This window comes from Marmota monax, unplaced genomic scaffold, assembly GCF_021218885.2.
Source record: "Marmota monax isolate L192 unplaced genomic scaffold, Marmota_monax_Labrador192_F-V1.1 WCK01_AAM20220418_F8-fsc00092, whole genome shotgun sequence".
Classification (NCBI taxonomy): domain Eukaryota; kingdom Metazoa; phylum Chordata; class Mammalia; order Rodentia; family Sciuridae; genus Marmota; species Marmota monax.
In genome coordinates, this window is record NW_026692583.1 from 4,073,981 (window position 1) to 4,099,747 (window position 25,767).

Here is a 25,767-nt window from a genome sequence, read left to right on the forward strand (position 1 = left end):
ATTTTGAAAAACATACTTTAAGGCAATCTATTAATTCTCATACATACAAGTGGAAACTTTATTTTAAATTATCAACACTGAAAAATGTTTTAGTGCTTTAGACAGTTGCTAAGTTGACACAGACAAAGTTCTCAGGCCATAAAACTAAGATAGTTGGTTTTAAAAAAATTATTCTTATATAATAAATACTGTTTAATTTTATAAAAATACTTCTCATTTATCAGTTTATACTGACTGTAAAGTGTCAATAACCTAAAAGAGATCTAATACTATACAATTTTGACTGCTTACAATAAAACATGATGCAGAAACACAGTACCATTATAGCAATAGCAATAAAAATATTTAATGCCAGTGACACAAAAATGAGAAGAGAAGGATGTTTTCAGCAGTACTTGCTACACCAAATGATAACACTGACAAGGAAGATAAAGAAGAAATTTTCTTCTCAAAATTGTTTTGCTGTTAATAGTATCATTACATTGTAGTTCCAAGAGGAGAGACATGGAAAGACAGAACTATTGCCAAGTACAGAAGTAAAAACTCTTTGCCAAGACTTAATACAGGGGAAGAAAAGGATTAATCTTTTTCTTCTTGACCTTCAATGTCATGAGGCCAGTTTATTTTTAAACAGAGAATGCCTTTACAGAGCTTTAAAACAAATTAAGAATAGTCACACACAGTGAAAAAGACAAAGTGCTTCCTACCGTACATCGCGTGTGTCTGCTCGTGAGCCCCGTACTGGGTTGCAGAAGAAGATACTAAACCAGGCTGGGCATGTGTTGGTGGTGCCATCATTCTCGCGTTACCCTGTATTACAGGACTATAAACATGAGGATGCTGTGTTCAAACAAAGAAACAAAGAAAAAACATTAAAATATCAAAAGAGCCAAGCAGATTTTAGTTAATTTTTAACTCGATGATTCCTAGGTTTCCAGAAGCAACTGAAAATTCTATAGCCTTTTTGGCTATTTCCTTTAGAACTTACCCTGATCAGTAATGATTGAACATATATTAAAAAGGCTTCAAGTTCTTATTTATCTTTTCTACCATAACAAAAAGCAAAACAATATAAAGGAAAATCACTTGACCATATTAAAAGTTAAAATTTAAAAATAGAAATTAAAATTAAGAGGCCATACAACCTTACCTGAGACTGATAATGTGGCACATGCTGAACTAGTGGCTGATTTGGAAACTGCTGAGGACTATAGGCAACATACTGAGTGGAGTAAGCTGGTGGGGTGGCTACAATGGGTGGACCTGCTGCAGAGGCTGGGTGCATCATGGTGCTCTGATGATGCTGGTCTTGCCGCTGTTGGGGCATATTTGGTACTGTGGGGGAAAAAAATCCTCATTAAAGGAAAACAGTACCTCCTCCTTAGTAAAACAGCTACATTAGCATACTACATACACTCACATCGTCTACAAGGCTCAGCACGATTGGACTCTCTTGCCCACCTCTCCAGCACTATCTCACACCACTCTTACCACCACTTCACTCACTCTGGGCTGTTTTCCTATTGCACATGCTATTCCTCAGTCTCAAACACCAGTCCCTAACTTGCAGCTGGGAATGTCTGTGACTCATCCTTCAGGGGTCAGTCTGAAAATATCATCCTCAGTGAGATCCTCTATGACCACCATCAGACAGGACGTACCTCCTATAACAGACACAGCAGTATCAATGCCTTTTGCTTCACACCAAGTCTCAGGTAACGTGTTTATATCTACCACAAGAGATCTGGAGGCGTGTGTCTGCTCATGAGCCCAATACTGTCTGACATACCAAAATTAAGCCACCTTGCTAGGTTCATTTAAAGAAAATAAAAGTATGACAAAAGAGCCAAAAGAGAGTCAACACCCATCACTGAATTCTCAATTTCTCCCTCTTTTTCAAACCCAAGTATCATGCAGCACAATTTAGCAGATAGCAGGTGTCTAAATGATGGCTCTATTTTTTTAAAAAAAAATCCCTTTGTGTCTTATATTGTTCCACACAGATTTCCTTTCCCTTTAGCCCAAGTAAAGCTTTAGTTAAGAACTCAGATCAGGGCTGGGGTTGTTGCTTAGCGGTAGAATGCTTGCCTAGCACGTGCAAGGCCCTGGGTTGCATCCTCAGCACCACATAATAAATAAAATAAAGGTAAACAAACAAACAACTCAGTTCAACTGGCATCTCTTTGTTGAGTTCTTTCTAGTTCACACAAGTGAACTAGATCCTGTGTGCCTTTTCCTTCCATGTCTACATAGCACCTATGCTTGCCTGAGATCTAGTTCTGGTGTGACATTAACCAAGCCATTCAAGGGAAGAAACTTTATGACCACTGCTTTAAGGTATGCAACATGTTCATAAAATCATCAGAATTACACAAGTATCTTCAATTTCTTCACAAAATTTTAATTTTGTTTTGATTATTTAAAAATTTTGTCTTCATAAGTGTTGGCGAGGATGTGGGGAAAAAGGTACATGCGTACATTGCTGGTTGGACTACAAAATGGTGCAGCCAATATGGAAAGCAATATAGAGATTCCTTGGAAATCTGGGAATGGAACCACCATTTGACCCAGCTATCCCTCTCCTCAGACTATACCCAAAGGATTTAAAAACAGCATACTACAGTGACACAGCCACATCAATGTTCATAGCAGCACAATTTACAACAGCTAAACTGTGGAGCCAACCTAGATGCCCTTCAGTGGATGAATGGATAAAAAAAAAAATGTGGTATATATACACAATGAAATTTTACTCAGCAATAAAAGAGAATAAAATCATGGTATTTGCAGGTAAATGGACGGCATTGGAGAAGATAATGCTAAGTGAAGTTAGCCAAACCCAAAAAAACAAATGCTGAATGTTTTCTCTGATATAAGGAGGCTGACTCATAGTGGGGTACGGAGGGGGAACATGGGAGGGAGGGAAAGGGAGACGGAAGGGGATTAGCAAGGATAGTGGAATGTGATGGACATCATTATCCAAAGTACATGTATGAAGACATGAATTGGGTGTCAACCTACTTTATAAACAGAGGTATGAAAAGTTTTCGTATATATGTGTAAAAAGAATTGTAATGCAAAAAACAACAACAAAAAAACCCAAAACAAAAACCAAAGTACATGTATGAAGAATCGGTATAAACATATATATATGTATATGTGTGTGTGTATATATATCTTTATATACAAAGATATAAAAAATTGTGTTCTATATGTGTAATAAGAATTGTAATGCATTCCGCTGTCATGTATTTAAAAAAAACTAAATCAATTAAAAAAAAATTGATTAAACATTTAATGAATGTTGCTGAGATTTTATCTACTTGGGAAAGTGAACTTGAAAGCAGAAGAATGCAATGGAGTAAAATATTTTCCTGAATTAATCTTGATGGTTCATTCTGAAAAGGCACCTTCTTTTTTTTTTTTTTTTTTTTTTAGAGAAAAAGCTTAATTTTGGCATAAGAAACACAAATAATTACTTCAATCAAACTCAATTATTTTGATCAAATGGAAGTTTGTCCAGTTAAGCTCAATAAATTAACCAATTTACTACTGCTTTTGTTATCTGATTATTGCCTCCAGTCAAAAAGCTAGCTATTCAAACGTATTATTGTCTTCAAAGTTAAAAACTTCTATAATCTTTGTTACAGTGGTTTTGTTTTGTTTTTTTCCCCTTCCTAAACTGAATTTATGTTATTCTTAACTTAAATCAGAGTTCAGGTGGACATACTTTAACCTATAGTTCACAGGATACTCTCCCCCTCATATAAATAAATATTAACAGTGTCAGGGCTAAGAAAGTCTGCTTTATGTTAATTAAGTCCTTGACTTTGGTGTATTTTCAAACACCTCTCAACCTGTCTCAAAGGTATAAAAGGCAACTCTGCAGTTTATAGCAAGAGGGTAAAGAGATGGTTTATATAAAGACGATACTACCTTGTAGGAAAGATACACTTATACAATCCATAGTATATTTTAGAACCAAGTCCTTGCCTTTGCCTATTATTTCAAAGATATTAAAAACACCCTTATCTAACTCCTCAAATGATTATAATTTAGTAAACTAGCAGGATATAAAATTAACATACAGACTTTCATAAGAACTTAGAAGATGCTATGGTAGAGAATATCTTAGTTTACCTTAACAACAAAAAAGTTTATATCCGAGGCATAAACTGAAGAAATGCACAAAACCTTAAGAAGAAATGTTAAAATGCTCCTGAAGATAACAATTTGTTCTTGGATTCTCAACAGCATGAAGATATCAATTTTCTTCAAAGTTAACTTATAACTTTACAGTCATTCTAATAAAAATGGTAAATCCTAAATTAAAATTCATCAGTTGATACTATAATACCCCAAATAAATAACAATAAAAAACTTCGTCACCTTCTGAGGATAATAATAAATCAACTCATATTATATTGAAGATGGCCTTAAAAAGAGAAATGATAAGCATTTTAAGTTGACTTAAACTTAAAAGCTTAAGCTATGCCTCAAGGTAACCAAATAGTTTAGTGAGGTAAAGTTTTTGTTTTGTATTTTTTGGTACTGGGGATAGAACCCAAGGGTGCTCTACCACTGAGCAACATCCCAGCCCTTTAATTTTTTTTTAATTATAGAGGGACACAATACCTTTATTTTATTTATTTCTATGTGGTTCTGAGGATCAAACTCAGTGCCTCACATGTGCCAGGCAAGCACTCTACCACTGAGCCACAACCCCAGCCCATCATCTTAGCCCTTTTTATTTTGAGACAGGATCTTGCTCAGTTGCTAAGGCTGGCCTGGATCTTGTGATCCTTCTGCCTCAGCCTTCTGAGTCACTGGGATTACAGGTGTGCACCACCACACTGGCTAAAGATTTTCTTTATAGAAATATTCCACCTAATTGAAAAAGGGATTAAAAGAAGAGAATGTCACCATTTTGCAATCATTAATGAAATGCATCTAGGTCTACACAATAATCACAAATTACTGCTAAAACAAACAGGAAAGAGTTATGGAAAATGTTATCCTGGATAGATGAGGATTGTAAAAACTCACTGGTTACTCCTACTATTACAAAACAGAAAGACGATGTTACATGACTCCTACTGAAAGAACATCCATCAGCCATCAAACAATCCAGATTTAACTATGACTTAACAGAAGAGAGTCTAGTAACTCCTACAGAATACTAATAGATGACACCATGCCTAGCATTGCTTCAGAATATTCCAGTGAAGCCAGGGCACAAATGACAGGGGTATGAATGAGACACGACTACCCAGAAGCTGTTAATGTCTTAAAATTTTCTCAAAAAAAAAAAAAAAAAAAAAAAAAAAAATATATATATATATATATATATATATATATGGCTGGGGTTGTGGCTCAGAGATACAGCACTTGCCTACCTAGCCCATGTGAGGCACTCAGTTCGATTCTTAGCACCATATAAAAATAAATAATATAAAAGCAATCTGTCCATTTACAAGCACAAAAAAAATTTTTAAAAGAAACACACACACACACACACACAAACAAAAAAAAACCCAGCCAGGCGCTTATAATCCCCAAAGATCAGGAGGCTGAAGCAGGAGGATCAGGAGTTCAAAGGCAGTCTCGGCAACTTAGGGAGGTCCTAAGCATCTCGGCAACACCCTGTCTCAAAATAAAATATAAAAGGGCTGGGGATGTGGCTCAGTGGTTAAGTGCCCTTGGATTAAATCCCCAGTATTTTTATTTTTTTTTAAATATTTATGTTTTAGTTGTAGTTGACAATACCTTTGTTTTATTTATTTTTATGTGGTGCTGAGAACCGAACCCAGGGCCTCCCATGTGCTAGGCGAGCGCTCTACTGCTGAGCCACAACCCCAGTATTAAAAAAAAAAAAACAAAAAAAAAAAAACACAACCCCACAATCCTTGGTATTTAAAAAAAAAAAACAAAAACCACAAACAAAACTTGAAAAACTGCAAATTAGGAATAGATCTACATTGAACCCTTGCTTAACAATGAAAGACAATGTTTTACTCCTGAGAATGGGAACATGGCAAGATGATAGTATTTGTTAGTATCCTAGAAACCTCTCTAGTACAGTATAAGAAACAGACACAGCAACTGAATAATTGTGAAAGTCTAAAAAGCATTATTACAATGTGGCAAGACAAAGTCAAGATTTAAATGCCAAATGCTTCTAAAAAACAAAGATTTAAAAAACATCATTCAAAATAGCATAAAAATATATAAAAGTAAATTTAAGAAAGCATGTACAAAATTGATATAATGAAAACTACAAACAGTAGCAAACTGAAGACCTAAGTAAATGGAGAGATATAATTATTTATATCATAAATTGAGAATTATATTATACAATCAGTGAAGAATCCACATTAAAATAATTCAGTGCATAATCCCAAGCTGACCACAAAAACTTACTGGAAATGCAAAGAACGTAAAATTATCAAAACAATTTTGACAAAGAAGAATAAATATGAGGAACTTACATGAACCGATTTTTAGATTTATTATAAAATAACAGTAAAGTGTGTATAGCATGAGGGTAGACATAAAGATCAAAGTGACAAAACAGGGGGCTGGAGCTTTGGCTCAGGGGTAGAGAACTTGCCTGGCATGTGTGAAGCCCTGAGTTCCACCCTCAGCACCGCATACAAATAAATAAAATAAAAGATCTATTGACAACTAAGAAATATTTTTTAAAATAAATAAATAAATCAAAAAATAAAGTGACAAAACAGTTCACAAATGAGAACCACACACAGATGGGTCAACTGAAAGATGCCAAAGAGATCAGACAAGAAAAACAGGCTGGATCTAAATACAGGCGAAAAGGAGAACTCGGGCTAAGGTTGTGGCTCAGTGGTAGAGCGTTTGCCTAGCATGCATGAGGCACTGGGTTGGATCTCCAGCACCACATTAAAAAAAAAAAAAATTATATAAAAATAAAGGTATCTGTCCATCTACAACTAAAAAAATAAAGAAGAACAACAACAACAACTCCACCTTTATTTCATCTCCTACACAAAAATTAACTTCAAAATCAACCATATGGGGCTGGGTATAGAGCTCAGTTGGTGGAGCACTTGCACAAAAAGCAGAAACTTTAGGAAAAAACTTGATAAAGGGACCTCATCGAAATTAGTAAGACTGGTTCTTCAAAAAAAAAAAAAAAACTAGTCAAGTGCAAACCACAGACTGGGAGAAAATATTCACAATACCTATATTCAATTAGGACCTGTAACTAGAATATAAAAGTTAGTTCTGGGGAGTGATATTGACCAAATCAAACTGTTATACTGTGTGTGTGTACAAATATGTAACAAATCCCATAATTATGTACAACTATATCAATAAAAAATGTAAAAATAAAAAGTTACTTAAAATTCGTAAGAAAACTCAAAATTTTATAAGGATAAAAGATTTTAACAATTAATTTTTTAAAAAGCTGACAAATACCCAAAATTCACATGAAAAGAAGCTCATCATCAGTCATAATCAGGGAAATGCATGTTAAAAATCACAATGAGAATCTGTAACATACCCAACAGGCTGGTTAAAATTAGAGATGGACAATACTGAGAACTGGCAAAGATGGAGAGCAAAACAAATTTGATCATTGAAATGTAACAAGATACAACTACTTTGGAAAACAATTTTTGTTTTGTTTTGTTAATTGCTAGTTAATTGAAATATGTATTTAACCATACCTTGACAATTTTTTGACCAACAGAAGTGGACACAAAAATGCACACAAATGTGCATAACAGTTTTCTTCAAAATACCAAAAGCTGACAATCACACAAATGCCTATTAATTGCTAATGGGTAAATTGTGGCATAATCATAAAATGCAATGCTATTCAAGAAAAAAAAGGAACAGAGAGACATTAAGTGATTACATGAAATAATCTCAAATTGCTATGCTATTTAAGCCAGACTCTCCAAAACTATACACGACATAGCTCCATTTTTTAAAAACAATCTAGAAGGGACAAGCAGATCAGTAGTTACCCAGAGCTCAAGGGAATTAAGTACGGTTTGATGGAAAAGGGGAATGAGGAACAACGTTTGAACATTTTGATTGACGACACAATTACATAAATAAATACATTTGTCAAAATTTATGTAAACACAAAGCCAGGTACAGTGGTGCATGAGCTACTTCAGAGGTTGAAGCAAGAGGATGGAAGTTCCAGGACAGCCTGGCCAACTTGAGACCCTGTCTCAAAATAAAAAATAATCAGGGCTGGGGATGTAGCTCAGTGGCAGAGCTCCTCTAGGGTCAATCCCCTACACTACCAAAAAAAAAAAAAAAAAAAATTACAGAATCAAACTGGTTTAAAAGTTCTTTTTTTTTTTTTTTTTTTTTTTTAAGAAAGCCACTTAGAACAAGATTAATATAATAATATACTTCAATGACTTTTTAAATTTTTTAATATATATATATTTTTTAGTTGTAGGTGGACACACAATATCTTTTATTTCATTTTTATGTGGTGCTGGGGATCAAACTCAGTGCTAGGCAAGCACTCTACCACTGAGCCACAACCCCAGCCCCACTTCAATGACTTTAAAAAAAAAAAAAACCTCATAGGAAGAAATTTTTGCAAGTTCAGCTTATGTGAATACAGGAAATAAATATAACTGTAGAAGAAAAAAACGGATAAGATGGACTCCAAAATTTAAAACTACTGCTCTTTCAAAGATACTTTAAAAACAAATGAAAAAAAGAAACATTAAATTGGACTGTGAGAATACACAATGAAAAATATATATGACAAAGGACTTGGATCCATCCAAATTTATATTTCAGTAAAATAAACAGACTCAGCCAGGTGTGTGGTTACACACTATATCCTCAGCTATTCCAGAAACTGGGGCAGAAAGATTACAAGTTGGAGGCCAACCTCACAAGTTTAGCCAGACTCTATCCAAAATAAAAAATATAAAGGGATGGGGATAAACATCAGTGGTACCTATGTCCCCAGTACTACCAAAACAAAGATAGTAAAAACCAAATTCAATTGGATTTAATTATTTACCCATCAAGCTGTTGACATGATCACTTAGCAACTTTAGAAGACAGTAGTTGGAAGTAACAGGGATAACAAATCTTTAGTCTAAAAATATTTTTTAGTAAAACAGATATAAAGGAAAATATATACTCCAGAAAAATTTTAGATTTTATTCTGTAGTCTAACTAAAAAGATTCCAAGTACTTTATATACATTGTAAGAAAATATAAATAAGATGGCCCTTATAAGACAGTTCCCAGTGTTCTGAGACTTGGTATTCAGCACCCGCCCCCTCTTTCCTCCTACTACATATACTGCATCAAGATTGCTGTGTGTGACCAACAGCAGATAGCAGAGCTGATGTTATTATCACTGTCAAGAAACTGTTTCAGTTGCAGTTCAGGACTGTTTTTCCCTGAACATTCACTGTAGGAGAAGCCAGCTGACATGTCCAATGCTATAGAAAAATACATGTAACAAGAATCCTAATGCTAACAACTGTGAATATGGATGCAGATCCTTTAGATCCAGTTGAGGGTCACTTTAGACAATGGCAGACCTACTTAACCTAACCATCGTTTCTGTAACTTCCAAGAGACCCCAAGGCAGAACCATCCAGCTAACCTGCTACTGGGATCCTAATCTTCAGAAACTGGGTGAAATGATGTTTGTAGTTTAAGGCAGCTAAGAATTGTGATAATTCTCCAACAGATAATACAAGTCTAAAATACTAGTGTATACAACCAGATTATATCACTCATTTTAAAGATGAGGAAACATTCCTCTAATAGGGTTCTGATATTGGTTTTTGATGTGAGGTGCACTCTGCTTCAAAGTAAATTCTGGACTTTGGGGGAATTAAATGTAGGTCAATTTAAAATACGGTCAGCAGTCTAACTAATTCTAGCAAACCTTTTTCAAATTTACATTGAGATTTCAGGTTGCACTTACCATCTCCTTTTTCATAATAATTCATCTGAATACTTTAACACTGGTCATCAAAAGTCAATGCACAGCCTAATCAAAAGTCTAAGCTGAACTTTGAATATTCATTATAAACTGAATCACTTAATTCATGCAGCATGCAGACTACAAGCAAACACAGACACAATTATTCTCACCTTTACCTGCTCTATATGTCTTGGCTTGATTCACTGGCATGGGCGTCATAGGTATTGGGTATAAAGGCTTGAGGAATAAAAAAAAAAAAAATCATTAGGCTCCTATGATAAGAATGTATTCTACCACTCTTGGTTTTATCTTGCTAGAGATAAAGTTTACTGATTCTCTTATGAGTCATTTAAAAATGAAATCATATCCACAAGCTAATAGGATAAATTCCAAACTAATCTAAGCCATTTTTCTCACCAGAAAACAGTCTCTGATTCAGGTCCTTATACTAACAACACACCAAACAACTCATGCTTCCTCCCTCTTTCAAGTACTTCTGTATGCCACCATGCCTCAGGTCACTACAAATCTAAAGGCTGCTTGTGTTAAATACAAAGAAGTAGCATAGCCACGTGAACATCAAATGTTATGACTTACTTGCACACCTGGGCTCACTGGGACTGGATACATCATATTTGGTGCAAAACAAACAGGCTGAGTATAAACTGGAGTTGGCTGTTGGTGACCCACCATAGATGGGCTAGGTTGTGCTTGAGGTCGAGGAGAAGTTGGGGTTGTAGAAGGCTTTGGCTACAGAAGCAAAAATAAAATTTAACTATTTCAAGTTGAAAACTTAACTATTATCACAATTTGAGAATGTTTGTCCTAATTACTATAATTTTCATCCACTCTTAACTATTATTTTTATCAGGAGGATAAAAAACAAACAAAAATAAAAACCAGTCTAGCATACACGAAAACCCTCCATTTGACTCCCAGCACTGCAAAACAAACAAAATTTGGGGATGGAGATGTAACTCAGCGGCAAAAAAATTGCCTACTGTGTGGAAGGCCCTGGGTTCTATCGCCAGCACTACAAAAGCAAAAGCAAAAAAAAAAAAAATAATAATAACAAACAGAAAACAAATGTTTGAAACAAAAGAAAAAAAAATGCTTTTGTAAAAAGCTAAAGTAAATTTTTGTGAAAAAAATATCATAATACATAGCAGTACTACTTTTGTAAGAATCCAGAGAAAGTGATTTTAAATTTTTTAAAAATTTCCTTTTGTTAATACTAAGAAAATATTCATATTAGTAACCATTAGACGAAAAAAAGTTGTTTTTGCATGCTATAAGGAACTTAGATGGCTGCTATGGGAGAAACACTACCACTAATCATACTAATTGTAATAAATCATAATAAGTTAATTATTTTCAGAGACTAGGTTAACCTCAAAGAAATTAATAAACTTACCTGAGAAAAGGAGCGAGGGTTGAACTCCTTTGCATTGGGATTCAATGTTGATTTCCTAACTTGCCTAAACCAAAAAAAATATACAGGCCAATGAAATCTGCAAGGAATTTATGTTTCTCTAAATCTTCCACACCTGACAATATTTTTTTTAAAAAACTGCTGAACATAAATCAGATTTAAACAATTCTCACTAGGAGACTATTAATATTCTTTGTTAAAATATACACACACATTACATATCCCTTTATCCAAACTGACCATAAGTGTTATTATCATTATTACTACTGCTATTATTTTTTATTGGGGATTGAACCCCAGGGTGCTTTGACACTGAGCTACATGCTCAGCCCTTTTTATTTTTTACTTTGAAACCAGGTTTCACTGAGTTGCTGAGACTGGCCGTAAACTTATGATCCTTTTTGTCTCAGCCTCCTGACTCAGTGGGATTACAGACACATGCTGTTGTGGCTGGTTACAAAGGCGGATTATGTTTTTAAAAGTAATTTATGACTGATTTTCTCAAAGACAATTAAAATACTGGAGCTGAAAAGATAGTAATCCTTATAAAATATCCTTGAAAATAATGTTTAATATACCAATTCTATAGTATTCAGTAACTTTTAATGTAATCAGACACATTTTACATGACATATGTTGGGAACAATCATGGCTTTAACAGAAATTTTTGCTTTAACCCAAGAATAATCAGTCCCCCAAATTAATGAGTTGTATATCAAAAGTTCATTTATAATGCGGTTGTGTGGAACCCAAAACACAAAAATCAGTGGTGGTTAGAGTCTGAGGCTAGCGCATAAAGTAATTTGACTAACACGAAGTACCAAATTCCTGATTTACTCACTCAGCTGCATCTTTCTTCTCCTCTTTATCATCCTTCTCTTGTTTACATGCTGGGCTAGAAGTCTGCACCCCTTGGGATGTAACCTCAGGTCCCCTCTTGTGCTCAGTGTTACTAAGTATTGAAGGGGAGATACTGGGACTGTTCGGCTTGCTGCTGCCACTGGTGCAGTTGCTGCTGCTATTTTCAATGAAAGAATCCTTAGAACTTGGTTCAATTTTGTCTTTGATCACATCTCTTGATTTTTCTCCATCTCTATTTTTGTTTAGTAGTTGATCCATAGATTCAGAAGTAGAACTTGGCTGTAACTAAATAAAGAAAATAATTATACTTAAATATTTTAAGTAATTCTAGTAACCCATTTTCTCCCCCAAAGTACAAACGAAGTAGGTGTGAACTGTTTTGAATAAAATTCCCCCCCAATTTTCAGAATAATGTTGTTATAAGGCAACAATAAAAGAAATGTATATACAACACAACCATCAGAATACTCAAAACATTCTACCCTCAGGTATGGGACTGAGAGATGAAGAAAATGTTGCTAGCATATCACCTATATTTTGGTAATAAGAATTAACATGCATGAAGTGAATACTATGTGCCAGGCTCTATGCTAAACACTTCACTGGCAGTATCTCATTTAGATATTATAAGAACAGGTTTTACAATTACCCCATTTCAGCTTGGAAAAGTAGATAATATGCCCCAATGTTATACATATGGCATATGGGGGTCAAGATTCAAACCCAGGTCTATTTACCTCAAATACCCACGCTACTAATCCTGAACAGATCAATACAGTAAATTTTTTTTTTAACATTTATTTTTTAGTTGTAGGTGGACACAATATCTTTGTTTTATTTTTATGTGGTGCTGAGGATCGAACCCAGTGCCTCATGCATGCTAGGCTAGTACTCTTCCTCTGAGCCACAACCCCAGCCCCAATACACTAATATTCTTACACAAATAAAACTATGAGCATCCTATACACAGCTATTCTAGATCCTGCAGAGAGCTCTCCAGGATAAAGAGAGGGAGGGAGATTAAAAACAAGCAATCAGAGTATTCTAATTTCTGTTTCAATGAAAGACTAAAACAAATTCAGTTTAAGGCCATGTCCTTGTCATGAGCACAGCTCTGATGATTCATTCATTGAACAGTGTAGCATATACTATGCATTAGTAGCTGTTTAAGCATTACTAGAAGCTTAAACATCAGATGGCCAGTTGGCGTCATATACTAGACACGTGACTCTGGGCAAATTAATTTCTTTGCCTCAATTTCCTAATATTCATACTGCAGATAATAAAAGAGTAAGTTCAAAGCCAGCCTCGACAACCAAATGAGACCCTGTCTCAAAATAAAAAATAAGAGGGCTGCAGGGCTGGGGTGATGGCTCAGTGGTAGAGCTCTTGCCTAACATGAATGGGGCACTGGGTTCAATCTTCAGCACCACATAAAGATAAATAAATAAAATAAGGGTATTATATTCATTCATACATATATATATATAAAAGGTTTGGGATGTGGCTCAGTGGTTAAGTGCCCCTGGGTTCAATTCCCCAGTACGGAAAAAAAAAAAAAAAAAAAAAGAACTTGCTTCAAAGGGATGTTAGGACAATAAAGGTCTTACATGTGAACTTAAAACAATGTGTAGTACAAAGGAAATAATAAGCATAATCTAATAACATTTTACTCTAACAATTATAAAGCTCACCCTCAAATCTCTTTTAAATCTGTTTCATTGCTTTCTAGCATTCACTTATGGGTTGGGAGTTGTTATTAAGAGATTTAATAACACCTATGATTATTCAGACTCCAAAACCCAGTAAGACAAAGTGCAAAAGAGAAAGATTTTTAATGGTACTCCTACCAGTAATTTAAAAGTCAAGCATTAATGAAGGTTTATAGAAAGTTTTGGACTTTCTGTAAATATATTATATATTCTGTAATATCAAAAATATATACATACATATATATCTCATAATCTGATGGCCAAAATGTGTCTATTTAATGAACAAGTACTACCTTTCAAAATATATTAACTATAATCAAGACAGTATAGTATTGGCACAGTCACCCATTTGTTATTATTTGTATTATAGGTGTTAACCATTGCTTAACAAAATGTAAATTAACAACTATTAATAGCATTGATGTTGAAAAGATATGCTGAAGTATGAAATAATATGTAATACTTTAGATGTTGCCAATATGAATAAAACTTAAACAAAACATCAGAAAAATTTAGAAAGTTAGAATTCATGCTGGGAAAAGGCTGTCATCATGCCTCTGACTCATTCGTGTTTTAATTCTATAATTTTTTTTTAAAGACTAACAATTACATTTTTCCCCCCTCTAGGAAGCAAAGTTTCAAGTTGTCTTGAGTTGGTCTCAAAAATCTACCTTGATATCTACACTATATTATTATTATAACTGCACAAGAATGAAATAAGTCATCAAAGAGTTCAGGGTATGTTCAGGAAATCCTGTCTCAATACAGAGAAATGGTATTATAGAAAGATATCAGGATGGGAATGCAGCTCAGTGGTACAGCATCTGCCTAGCACCGATAACAAACTAGATTTGACCTCCACAACTGTAAACAAACAGAAAAAGACATACGCCATAATTAATACATTTGTTCACAAAGTAGAAATCTTCAACTACCATAGTACGCCAGGATTCACTGTCCACAGCAGATCATTAAGAATTTGACCTTTGCTCTGCTAAAATCTAATCCCACTAACCATGGTAATCAAATGAACATCAAATAATAAGCTGTTTTGATGGATTCAAAACACGGATGCCTATATTGTTATTATCCAATCTCATATTTTAGATTATTCCAATTAAGGATAAGAAAGATAACTTTAAGACTGCTTACCTTTTTTTGTTTTTCTTGTCAATATTTGTTTTTTAGTTGTAGGTGGACACAATAACCATTATTTTATTTTTATGTGGTTCGGAGGATCAAACCTATTGCCTCACGCGTGTTAGACAAGCGCTCTATGGCCAAGTCCCAGCCTGCTTACCTATATACATGGTATAATGTTTCTGAGTGGTTACACAATGCATTTTTTGTAAACTAATGATATAAAAGTGGCAATGTTTATTATTTATTTTTTCAAATTATAATTCATTAGTCAATGACACTTACCCTAAAATCATTCTTAAACTTCTTTAAATCATCGATTTGTTTTCTATGTTCAGAAACAACTGGTGATATACCTGTAAAATCAAGAACTATTAAAATACACGTTTATTTTGACTCTAACTTCAAGTTCTTTTCATATGTGATGTCAGAAATGAGAATAAGATCTGTCATCAAAAGAAAAACAATTTCAAATATTAATTCTAGCATTTACCAAACTAAGCATTCATGTGTATGCAATACCAAGAAGTGTACAAACAAAAGTACTCTACTGGGCATGAATTAGACATGCTCTTCCCTTTTTCCACAATTATGTTTAAAAACTTAAAACTCTAACCTTTGTTTTCAGCTTTTGAAAAGCTAGGTGATGTTTCATTGGGCTTAACATTTTCTTTATTCCCTGCTGGAGAGTTCTGCCTCTGATCTTGAAGCCTGGAATCTTTAGCTAGAAAACAATTTTTCAAAAAGAATTCAGAAATTAGAAATGTTTTTGGAAAAAATACTTTAACCTGAACAGAGGTTTTAGTTCCTTGCAGACATCATGTGAAACAACACTAATTATATTTACATAGGTATTCAGCACCCAAGGAATGTTAGCCTTCATAACACTAGATATTAAAGAATAACTTATAGGAAACTAGTGGTAATATGTAAACAACAAACTTAATTTACTTAAAATTTTAAATGTGTATTCAAAACACATAGCTATGACAACACAGAATTTTTCTGTTAACCTTGGAAGCCCCCCACCCCACCCCACATACCTTCCATCGATGGGGTCACAGCTCTGTTGGATGCAGGACTGGCAGGTGTAGGAGATGCAGCTGGAATGGGCATGGCAACAGCTTCAGCTGGAATGATACCAGCTTGGGGAGAAGCAAGCACTGGCCCACTGGGAGTATTTCCAATACTGTTCTGTCTGGGAGACCTGGGTCTGTGAGTTTTGGGAGATAATCTTGGAACTAGAAACAAGGAAAAAGTTATTCATTATGTTCTCAGCTCATCTGTCATTTCCTCAAAAAGGCTTGTTTTGAGATCTTGGTAGAACAGTCATCCTCAGTCCCCACTTTTTCCCAACCACCCTGTTTTCTTTTTCAGTCTCAGGAATAGTGGTGGCTACTGAAAACACAAATGTCTGAGGAAAGAAAGCCATTACTAATACCTAAGTACAATTGTGGGTTCCTTCCTAACTGAACATATTAACTTTTTTGAGTCAAGTTGGATATTAGATTCCTATGGCAAGATAAATGCAACTTGCTGGGTTTTTTTTTCTTTTTTTCTAAGAAAGATGGATGGCAATATTTTGTACTGAAAAGTTGGGTTATTCCTTTTAAAAATGTGGGATATCCCCAAGAGGCCTATTCCTGCCTCTTTGATACACTGAAACACCACCCAGCACTTTGTAGCTCATCCCGTGTGCTCTTTCTTGAAACATCAAAATCCACTGGGCAATAACTAAGGAAATCAGGACCCAATTTAGCCAAAAGGGTTAGATAACACAAGAAAATAGTATAAATGTGGGGCTGACATTATGATTTCCTAGGTTTTGAAAAAAATGCTTCAATTTACCTCAGTTTCATTTTTTTATCGAAGAAACAAGGATTATGAAAGGAAACATTCAACAATTGTCATTTTTTCTAATTTTTATAAATAAACAAACTTATAATGTTAGTCTGGGTATTTTAATTTTTTTTTTTTTTTTGTAGTGTAGATGGACAGAATGCCTTTATTTTATTTGTTTATTTTTATGTGAAGCTCAGGATTGAACCCAGTGCCTCATGCATGCTAGGCAAGCGCTGTACCACTGAGCTACAGCCCCAACTCCAGCCCCAGTCTGGGTGTATATCTAACAACTGTTTTTATTCTCTTGCCTCTAAATGATAGTCACTCTCAAAATTCATTTCCAAACCATCTGAGTAATGCCAAAGTATTAATATTAAGCTGAAGATGATTTTTTAAATGTTTTCTTATTATCTTAATTTAATTGAAGGAATTCATAGTACAACTGTATGAGTGCACATTGTATGAAAGTGATCAGAGAGCATTATCAACTGAACATAGACATTTAATAGTGCTGGGTGTTTTGTTTTTAAGTTTCAAGACTATTTATTGTAAGGATAAAGAACAAAAAAGAAAAGCCGGGGCTGGGGATTTAGCTCAGTTGGTAAAGCGCTTGCTTCGAATGCACAAGGCCCAGCACCACTCCTCCCCCACTCCCAAAAGCCATCATTAAATGCTCTAACTCTATAGTCGTTATGGGGGCAAAACATTAAGGATTGATCAACAAGGTAGCCTACTTTTTAACTTCTGTCAAAGTTTAATTTTTTACACTTATATGGCCGCTATCAGCATATTCCTCAGGCTATTCACAGTATAAAAGTTTCGTCTTTCATTTGTGTTTGACATTCCTAATAAAGGAAATAAAGTTGGGAATTAGTGCCATGGACAGATGCTATAGAAACACTCTCTATGTAAGCCCCCAATAAATGTGTGTAGAACAAATCAACAAACAAATATGCCAAAAAGATGGGAAATACAGTCCCTTCAAAACAGTGCTATGAACTGTATTTGCCTTAGAGTGGGACTTGCTAGCTACCAACTATGTTCATATTTATGAACCTCATAGGAATTATATCACAAACCCATAAAGCATACTAGACAAGAATGATTTTACTCATTGAGAAAATTGAAATTTGGATGCTTGCATGATTTATTCTAAATTTATGTTAATGATCCCAGAAAAACAAAATATAGTTTTCCCAAATCCTGGCTAGTTCACTATTTGTACTATATATACTTTATATGTACATACACACGCACACACTCTCACATCCATACACACACACTTCCTCAAACAGAGCTTTACCTCCACCCTTTTTATACCTTACATAATTACAAAAAGAACACTGTCAATGTCCTAAGCCAAGTGATACCTACCACCACTGACCACTGATGACCATGTTCCCCCTGTAGGACTAGTCCTTGCCACTGGAGGAGTAGCTGCTTCACTTGGTGGATTGTGGGATACAAATTCTAGGCCACTAGATATAGAGCCCCTCCCAGCAGAAACTCTGTGATTTCGAGGGTGTCGCTGGGCCTTTGGGGACATCCTTGGAGGCCCTAAGAAAGGAACAGTGAACATGACATAAATATCATATGCAATGTCCATCAGTACTATATTTCTGCTAAACACTCTCTCTCTCTCTCCTCACTCACTCATTCAATAGTTGTTCCTTGATTAAAAAATAAAAGGTTGTGGGTGGGGGAAGACCCATACCATATTTATTATTGGTCATACTACTAAAGAAGTATTCTGTAAAATGCCAGAGTTTATAAATAAATGCCATTTCCCTTTATTTTTTAAGGGAGAGATGAAGTTGGTGGCAAGAAATCAAACAATAAGATGTCATAACTAATAAGAGAATTTTAGCAATCTATTTACTCTAAATCCATTAGTTGTAGGCATATAAAAATAAAGAACTATAATAAAATGTTAACTGAAGGTACAGTTACACAATGAAATAATTTTTACATATACTACTTCCAAAATTAGAAAAAAAGTATTTTAAAATTTATTTTGGTGGTGCTGTATATATCAAACCCAGGGCCTCATACATGTCAACAAGCACTCTACTATTGAGCTGTGTCCAGTCCCCTCCCAAAAAAAAAAAAAATTTTTTTAAGACTAGCCATCCCCAGATCCCCCTGTACTCTGAAATACATGTATATACCCTTCTTATATTTCTCAAAAATGTTAGTTTATCTTAACTCTTCTGCCATGATCATCAATTTTATAACTAATGGCTTTAAAAAGTCCTTACCTATAAGCAGTTAGCAGGCTATGATCTGAAAATTCTACAAAGCATGACTTGAACGTCCAGAATAGGTGACACTTGCGGAAGAAATTTCACTATGTGAATTGTTAAAATTTTACATCACTGGTCTGCCACCCCATTAGGGATTTGTCTTTCTAAAGCTGTCTAATGCACATTAGACCAAACCATCAGGTGAAAACTAATGGGCAGAGCTGCTCTCATCACAAGTCTGACAATGAGAACATTCACAAAACACATTCTTAGGGTCAAAGTCAAGACCTCTTAATCAAACCTAGCTGTCAAACTCTTTAAAACATCAAATTAATGTGTGTCCCCAATAGGAATTAAAACATGAATATGATCTTTAAAAGAATGCCAATGACAAACTTTCCACTGGAGATTATACAGCATCTCTGAAAAATGCAGAAGGTACATTTCTATATGAAAAGCTATTCCATAAACAGTCCTTACATCTTAATGTAATAATGACATTCACAACTCATTAATAAGAATATTTTATCTAACACTTTCTCATTATATAAACTTCTATTCAAACAATGGACTGCAATACATACTTCAACAGAACTTAACTCCACTATTAGAAGCACTTTTGAGAAAGCAAGTCAGCTTGAAAATCTGTGAAACTGGCTGTTGAATGTGCGCTGTTTTGGTCAAGGTCTAATGATCTCCCTACTAGGGTGACAACAATTTATTTAAAAACAGTCACCACTGTTTCTCCAGAGAAGCAGTTTACATAGAAAAGTTTATTAGTCCCAACATAGCAATATCAATTTGTGATTTTAATGAACAAGTCTGATTAAAATTTTAACACAAATATTCTGAATATCAAAAGGACATTATCATTTAGAAAGCAGGACTTTAAATTTATGCACTGCATTTTTAAATTGGAATGTTACCCTTCTACAACATATGCAAATATCTCATATGTAACTGTAGTGGGTTTAGCATAGAATTACAGGATTTTCTTATTTTTGACAAGAACAACAACAAAAAAATCCCTAAAGATTCCAATTCATACCTGTGTTTTATCAATAATTTCATTGATATCAAGACCTCTTCTCACTTAAAAATAGCTTGTACAGTATAATACTGCAAAGCTAATTTTAAAAAATTACTCAGTTAAGTTTAGAATTCTTCAGGTGCTCTAAAAAAAACACAGTCTGTATTATAATCTGAGGGTCCACAGACAAAGGAAGCTACAAGGAATGTCATGCTAAAAAAGGATCCCTAAAACACAATTCCTGCCTATGGCCAATAGGAAGGTTCACTGGCATTTTGGCCAAGGAGCTATTATAAAATGACAGGTTATTCAGTTAAGTCCAAGGCTAAGTGGAGAAAGTTCACTGTTCACTATTAACCACTACATCCAGTATCAATCAGGAGAAAGAGGCCCTGGGCAGATCTTTCTGGAGCTGTGCAGAAGCATAATTACTAGGCAGATTAAACCCCCTTTCTTACAATGCAGGATTGTTCATAGCTTCACAGAGCATTTATCAAATTTCTAATGAACAAAAGGTTAATAGAATAGTTTTAATAAACTAAAGTTAAAACACGGAAATTATAGGTTATTAAATAATGAAGAGGAAACTATTTTGTAATTATAAACTCACATAGGAGTTAAACAAAGACAAACAAAAACATGAACAAATTGTGGTATTGTACCTTCTGAAGACATGCGTTTAGGCATAGTAGAGACAGGAGCTGGAGAACCATGAGCAGAGGGGTGAGACGGGGGTCTGGATGGCCGCGAGGGGGGCCTGGAGGGCGGCCGTGTAGGGGTGGCTGCCCGAGGTGGAAGAGAGTTGGGACCTGACTGGTAGCGAGAAGGTGGGCGAGAGGAAGGAGATGGGCAAGGCGATGGCCAGGGAACACCTGACAGAACAAATGATATGAAGGAAAGTATAAAAACTAAAGAAAAAAATGAGGGAAAAAAGTAAACAGAAAAAAAAGTAAAATGACAAAAATGATTTCTTGTACATTTTAACCCTTTGAGGACAGTCATTTGTTTTTGATAAGTTTTAGCATAACTTAACTGACATAAATTCACATTTTACTTTAACCTCCTTAAAATTAAGTCTGTTTAAATGAATACACGTTCCCAAAGGGTTAATTAGGATCTACACATACTATTGAAGAAGACAGTTAAGACTTTGTCTAGTAATTCTGCTTCTATAACTGTTTCTCTCTAAACAATTGTTAAAAGGAATATACATACAGTAGATAACTTCACACAATAAAACACAGTAATTCTTAGTCAGGAATAAGATTGCTTACTATATTAGTTTTAGCTCAGAAACAATAAAAATAAACACCAGCTATTATATCCCATTTACAGAGCTGGTTTCTTACACTCATCTATGATTTTCATTAAGTTTATATTTGAATCTAAGGTTCAGTTTGAAGTCTCATTAGAAATCAAGTCCCATTTAAGTAGAAATAAAATATTAATTCTATTTTGTAGAATCACAGGAATAATAAAGGTATCAAATTTGCTCTTTCAAAATAAGTCTCCATATCTCATTAAACTAGAAAAGGGGGAACCTTCCAAATAATTTATGCCGTTAAAATACTTATCTAAGAGACTGCTTAATAAATAGTGCAACTACAAAGCAGTCATCACCAAATAAATTGATCCTGATAGATACGCATAGGTCAAAATACACTGACATTTACCATTGCAGAGCACTTACCTTAACCTTAGAAAATAGTTCCAGGTCTCCTCTCCAGAGGGCTCCACGCACTTGAGTATTATACATTTCCCAGCCCCCTTCAGGTCTTTTTTCTTTGAAAATTCTGTTTATGAACAACTAAAAATCTTTACTCAATAAGCAAAGAAATTTTCATCCCCAACACTAAATATAGAAAATACTCAAGACTGTGTTCATCTGGAGAGGAATTCTGGAAAAAAAGACTTAATAAAAAGAAAATGAAATTGGAAACTTAGTGTTCTCTAGTTTTGATCTAATTTTATAAATTTAGATGCCTAAAATTGAATGTCCACTCTACTCCCTTAGTAAGACTACTGTTGTTACTAATTACCTTATTCCCATACCATTTACAGGGGTGCTGAATCCTCAGAATTCTATAAATCATCTATAATCTATGAGCTATCTTCAATCTAGATTTAGAATAGTGAAAAAAATACCTTCCTACTAAAGACGCAGGTTTCTTTTATTTAAGATGCTAAACTGTAACATCTACACTTAAGGACTTAAGAGTTGTTTTTATTAATTTCTTCACATGACTCTTAGTCATGTCTTGTATTACAAATTACAACTCCTTTCTTTATTAACCACTAAGTATATTGAATATATATTAGGATTTTCCATATAAACTATATCTAAATAATTTTATTATCCAGTGTTTTTAAAATTGAGAACCTACCCAAAGTTTCCAATTTCTTTACATGTGGGATTTTTTTTTTTTTTTTTTTTTTTTTGGCCAAGTGAATGTCAGAAGCAAACTTAGAACTTTATCTTAGTATATGATGAATGTTTTGTCATACTGAATACTATATATGCCAAAGACTTATATATAATATTTCTAATCTGATATTCACAAAATCAAGTTTTAAGTAATTCTGAAGCGAAAAACTACTCCACAAAAATCATCAATAGTATGTACATTCCTATCAATTGTGTAAACTCATTTTTAGTTTGTATGAAAACTATATTTGATCAATGACATTGATAAATTTGGCCAAAATACTTGCCTCCATTAACTACTCTTTGGTCTGAACCAGAATTCGGGTTGAAATCTGAAGTGTGAGAAGTGGATCTTGATGGCATGGCGCCCGATCCAGGCTGGCCCATACGTGGTGAATTCTGTCTCCCACTTCCCCAGGATATGACTTCTCTATTTCTTTGTCCAGGAGGAATATATTTATTTTCCCTGAAAATGAGAGATCCTCTAAATCATTTTATCCTGAAACATGTCTAAAAAATAATTTAGGTAAAGGGAATATTTGTTATAAAAATGTTCAACACTAAACCAAACTGCTTCAATTCCCTGTTCTTCCATCTTACCCTGAGTTCTAGCTTCTAGCCTCATCCTTCCCTCAGATTCTCCTCCAAGCACAAAGTTTAATAGACATATGGTCATTTTCACCCTATTTGATCTCTCTGTGGCTGACTCATGATCAATCTTCTTAAAGTTTTTTTTGGGGGTCCTTGGCTTTTCAACTTTACTTTCTCTGAGATCTACACGGTCTGCTTGTTCTTTGTGAAGTGTTTTTTTTTTTTTTTTTTGGTGTGTGTGTTGCTTCAATATCAGCAATGCTGATCAATCTCAAATCCAAAGTGCCTGTTCCAGACTCCACACATCTCAATGAACTTATCCAAATGTACCACCTAAGCTGTGAGTGCCTTGACAATAGGTATCTACCAGGTATGCAGTGGGTGCTCCTGAATAAATGAAAGACACACAAGCCCCTCAAATGCAACAAACTGCATGAATCAAGTTGTTTCTCCCCTCAAACTTGCTTCATCTTTCCTATCTCCATTATCAGTACAACCATCAACTCAGTTAATCAAATAAAATCTCAATAAATCCCCCTTGATTTTTCTAAGCTTTATATCACAAACTTTGGTCTAGTTGGTTACCAAGTTGACACAGCTGTTCTCCCTGGGATTTGTTCACCCCAGCACCTGCTTTCAAGATGCTCTTTGGCTTATACACAAAGTCCTTTCACTATCTCAGTTCCTGTCACCACCCGCCACCACTACACTCACAACATGGATCATTGACACAGGAAACAACTAGCCCTTTCCTGAGCTTGGCTGGTTGTCTCACAGGGCTGAGTTTCTGTGTGCGGGTGTCTTTTCACCAGGTGAGAAATCTTTTCTCATACTCCTCTGAGTGGCAAACAAACTCTATTATCCTATCACAAAAAGTCTCCTCAGTGAGGTTTTCTTAAAACACAATTAATTCTAGCTCCTCCTCACCTTGGATGTTCCTAATACTCTAAACACACCTTTAATCTAGTGAATCATACTGTCCTATTAATTACTCTTTAGCAAGCTCTGTAAGACCTTGGCTTGCTCTTCATCATATACTCAATACTTTGGCTCCACAGAGCTGACTCTCAAAATACATTTTCCAAGATTACCATAACCTTTTCTCTAACAAAATCTGTTACACCAATTCCACTTGCATTCTCTACCTAAGCTCATTAGAAAAAAAAAAAAAAAAGGAAATATAATAATACACCTTCTCACACAGACCTTGAGTTGTGTATCCAAAATACTGCATCATGATTTCCTTTAAATACCTAGTGTTTATGCTGTGCCCCTCACGTTCACTGGAATTTCTCTGAACTGCTGTATATTTTTCTTCCTCGCTTCTATCATCATTTTCCAGGGCCACTCGAGCTTTGTACTGAGCACTTGATTCAATTTCTTCTGCTAACTGGTTTGCCCTTGCTTCCCGTTTTAAAAATTCTTCTGAGTTATCCCTTTCTAAGGGTACCCTAAAACATAAGGAAAAGAAAAGCAAAGTGATTTTAAAGTAATAGTTTATATACCTGTCATAATCAACTATTAAGAAAGTTTAGTCTGGTATACTAGAAAACTGTAAAAGTATGGTGCTTGTTAATTTTTAAATCAAAAATCTGAATTTTTTTCCTGTTACCATTTTATACATGGAAGAACATTCAGTATTTCAAGAACTATTCATCAAATAGAGACCCTTTCAATGCAGTATTTTACAACTTGAAAACAAATTTATTTTAAACATAAAAATAATTAGGTATTGGGAAACTACATTTATTGCCTGTTTTAATAGAAATTTATAGATCTAGGTAGAACAATTCTTTGACACATTTGTTTAACTTAAAATTCAACATTTATTCCACACAATTTTATGAACATCAAAGACAAGTAAATGTACTAAAATAAAAGCAAACTCTTTAAACTTACGTATATGAAGATAAACTGCTATCATATGTAGACACTACTCCATAATTTTCTTCATTATATCGAAACATATCATTGGGATCCCATCCATTAGACTAGAAGAAAATGAAGCTCATTTTTTAAAGTGATAAAATATTTATCTTCTTTAATTCAGTTTTAAAACATTTACAGTAATATTATCCTAGTTAAATCTAGCAAATCAAAAAATAAGGAAAACTTTCCTTTCAAAATATTTTAAGGAAAAATTTTTCTTCCACATCAGCCCCTCAAACAGGTAAGTAACTATAGAATCATTTGAGATGATATTCAAAAAGTTTAGAATATATTAGTTACTTCATAAAATCAGAGCTTTCTGATCACGGTTCTGTCCTTTCCTTACCCTCTTAACAGCTACCTTTCTGTAAGACAGAAACACCTAGATTTACCAGAAACTTCCTGAGGTCATGGATCATAAGTATGTGAAGGAAAAAAGGTCTTTTTGACAGACAAAAATATTTCCAGTGATGGGGGAAAAGAAGAAAGACGACAAAGTTTTCCCCACTTCATCATGACTTCAAAGTGGGACCACAGTACTAGACCCCAGCCATCCTCCCCTTCTATATTCGAATGCTCAAAGGAAGTGTGATAT

At 34.5% G+C, this 25,767-nt stretch overlaps 1 protein-coding gene across 10 annotated transcripts in view; it reads right to left on the reverse strand.

Annotated features, from left to right (window-relative positions):
- Window positions 1-25,767, reverse strand: part of Atxn2 (ataxin 2) — a 128,205-nt gene that overhangs the window by 35,798 nt on the left and 66,640 nt on the right. For 7 of the 10 annotated variants that reach the window (XR_009226922.1, XR_009226921.1, XR_009226920.1 and 4 more), the window contains exons 7-20: window positions 25,143-25,234; window positions 24,497-24,694; window positions 22,940-23,118; window positions 20,890-21,099; window positions 18,329-18,511; window positions 16,156-16,353; window positions 15,729-15,836; window positions 15,398-15,468; window positions 12,241-12,545; window positions 11,382-11,445; window positions 10,565-10,717; window positions 10,138-10,204; window positions 1,151-1,335; window positions 708-840 (exon numbers count right to left, since the gene is read on the reverse strand). Coding sequence is in view for 6 of the 10 variants with exons in the window: in XM_046446181.2 (XP_046302137.1) it covers window positions 708-840; window positions 1,151-1,335; window positions 10,138-10,204; window positions 10,565-10,717; window positions 11,382-11,445; window positions 12,241-12,545; window positions 15,398-15,468; window positions 15,729-15,836; window positions 16,156-16,353; window positions 18,329-18,511; window positions 20,890-21,099; window positions 22,940-23,118; window positions 24,497-24,694; window positions 25,143-25,234 (2,146 nt within the window). In the remaining 4 variants the exon portion in view is untranslated. The remainder of the gene's footprint in view (window positions 1-707; window positions 841-1,150; window positions 1,336-10,137; window positions 10,205-10,564; window positions 10,718-11,381; window positions 11,446-12,240; window positions 12,546-15,397; window positions 15,469-15,728; window positions 15,837-16,155; window positions 16,354-18,328; window positions 18,512-20,889; window positions 21,100-22,939; window positions 23,119-24,496; window positions 24,695-25,142; window positions 25,235-25,767) is intronic. The other 3 variants (XM_046446175.2, XM_046446177.2, XM_046446180.2) reach the window with 2 other exon arrangements.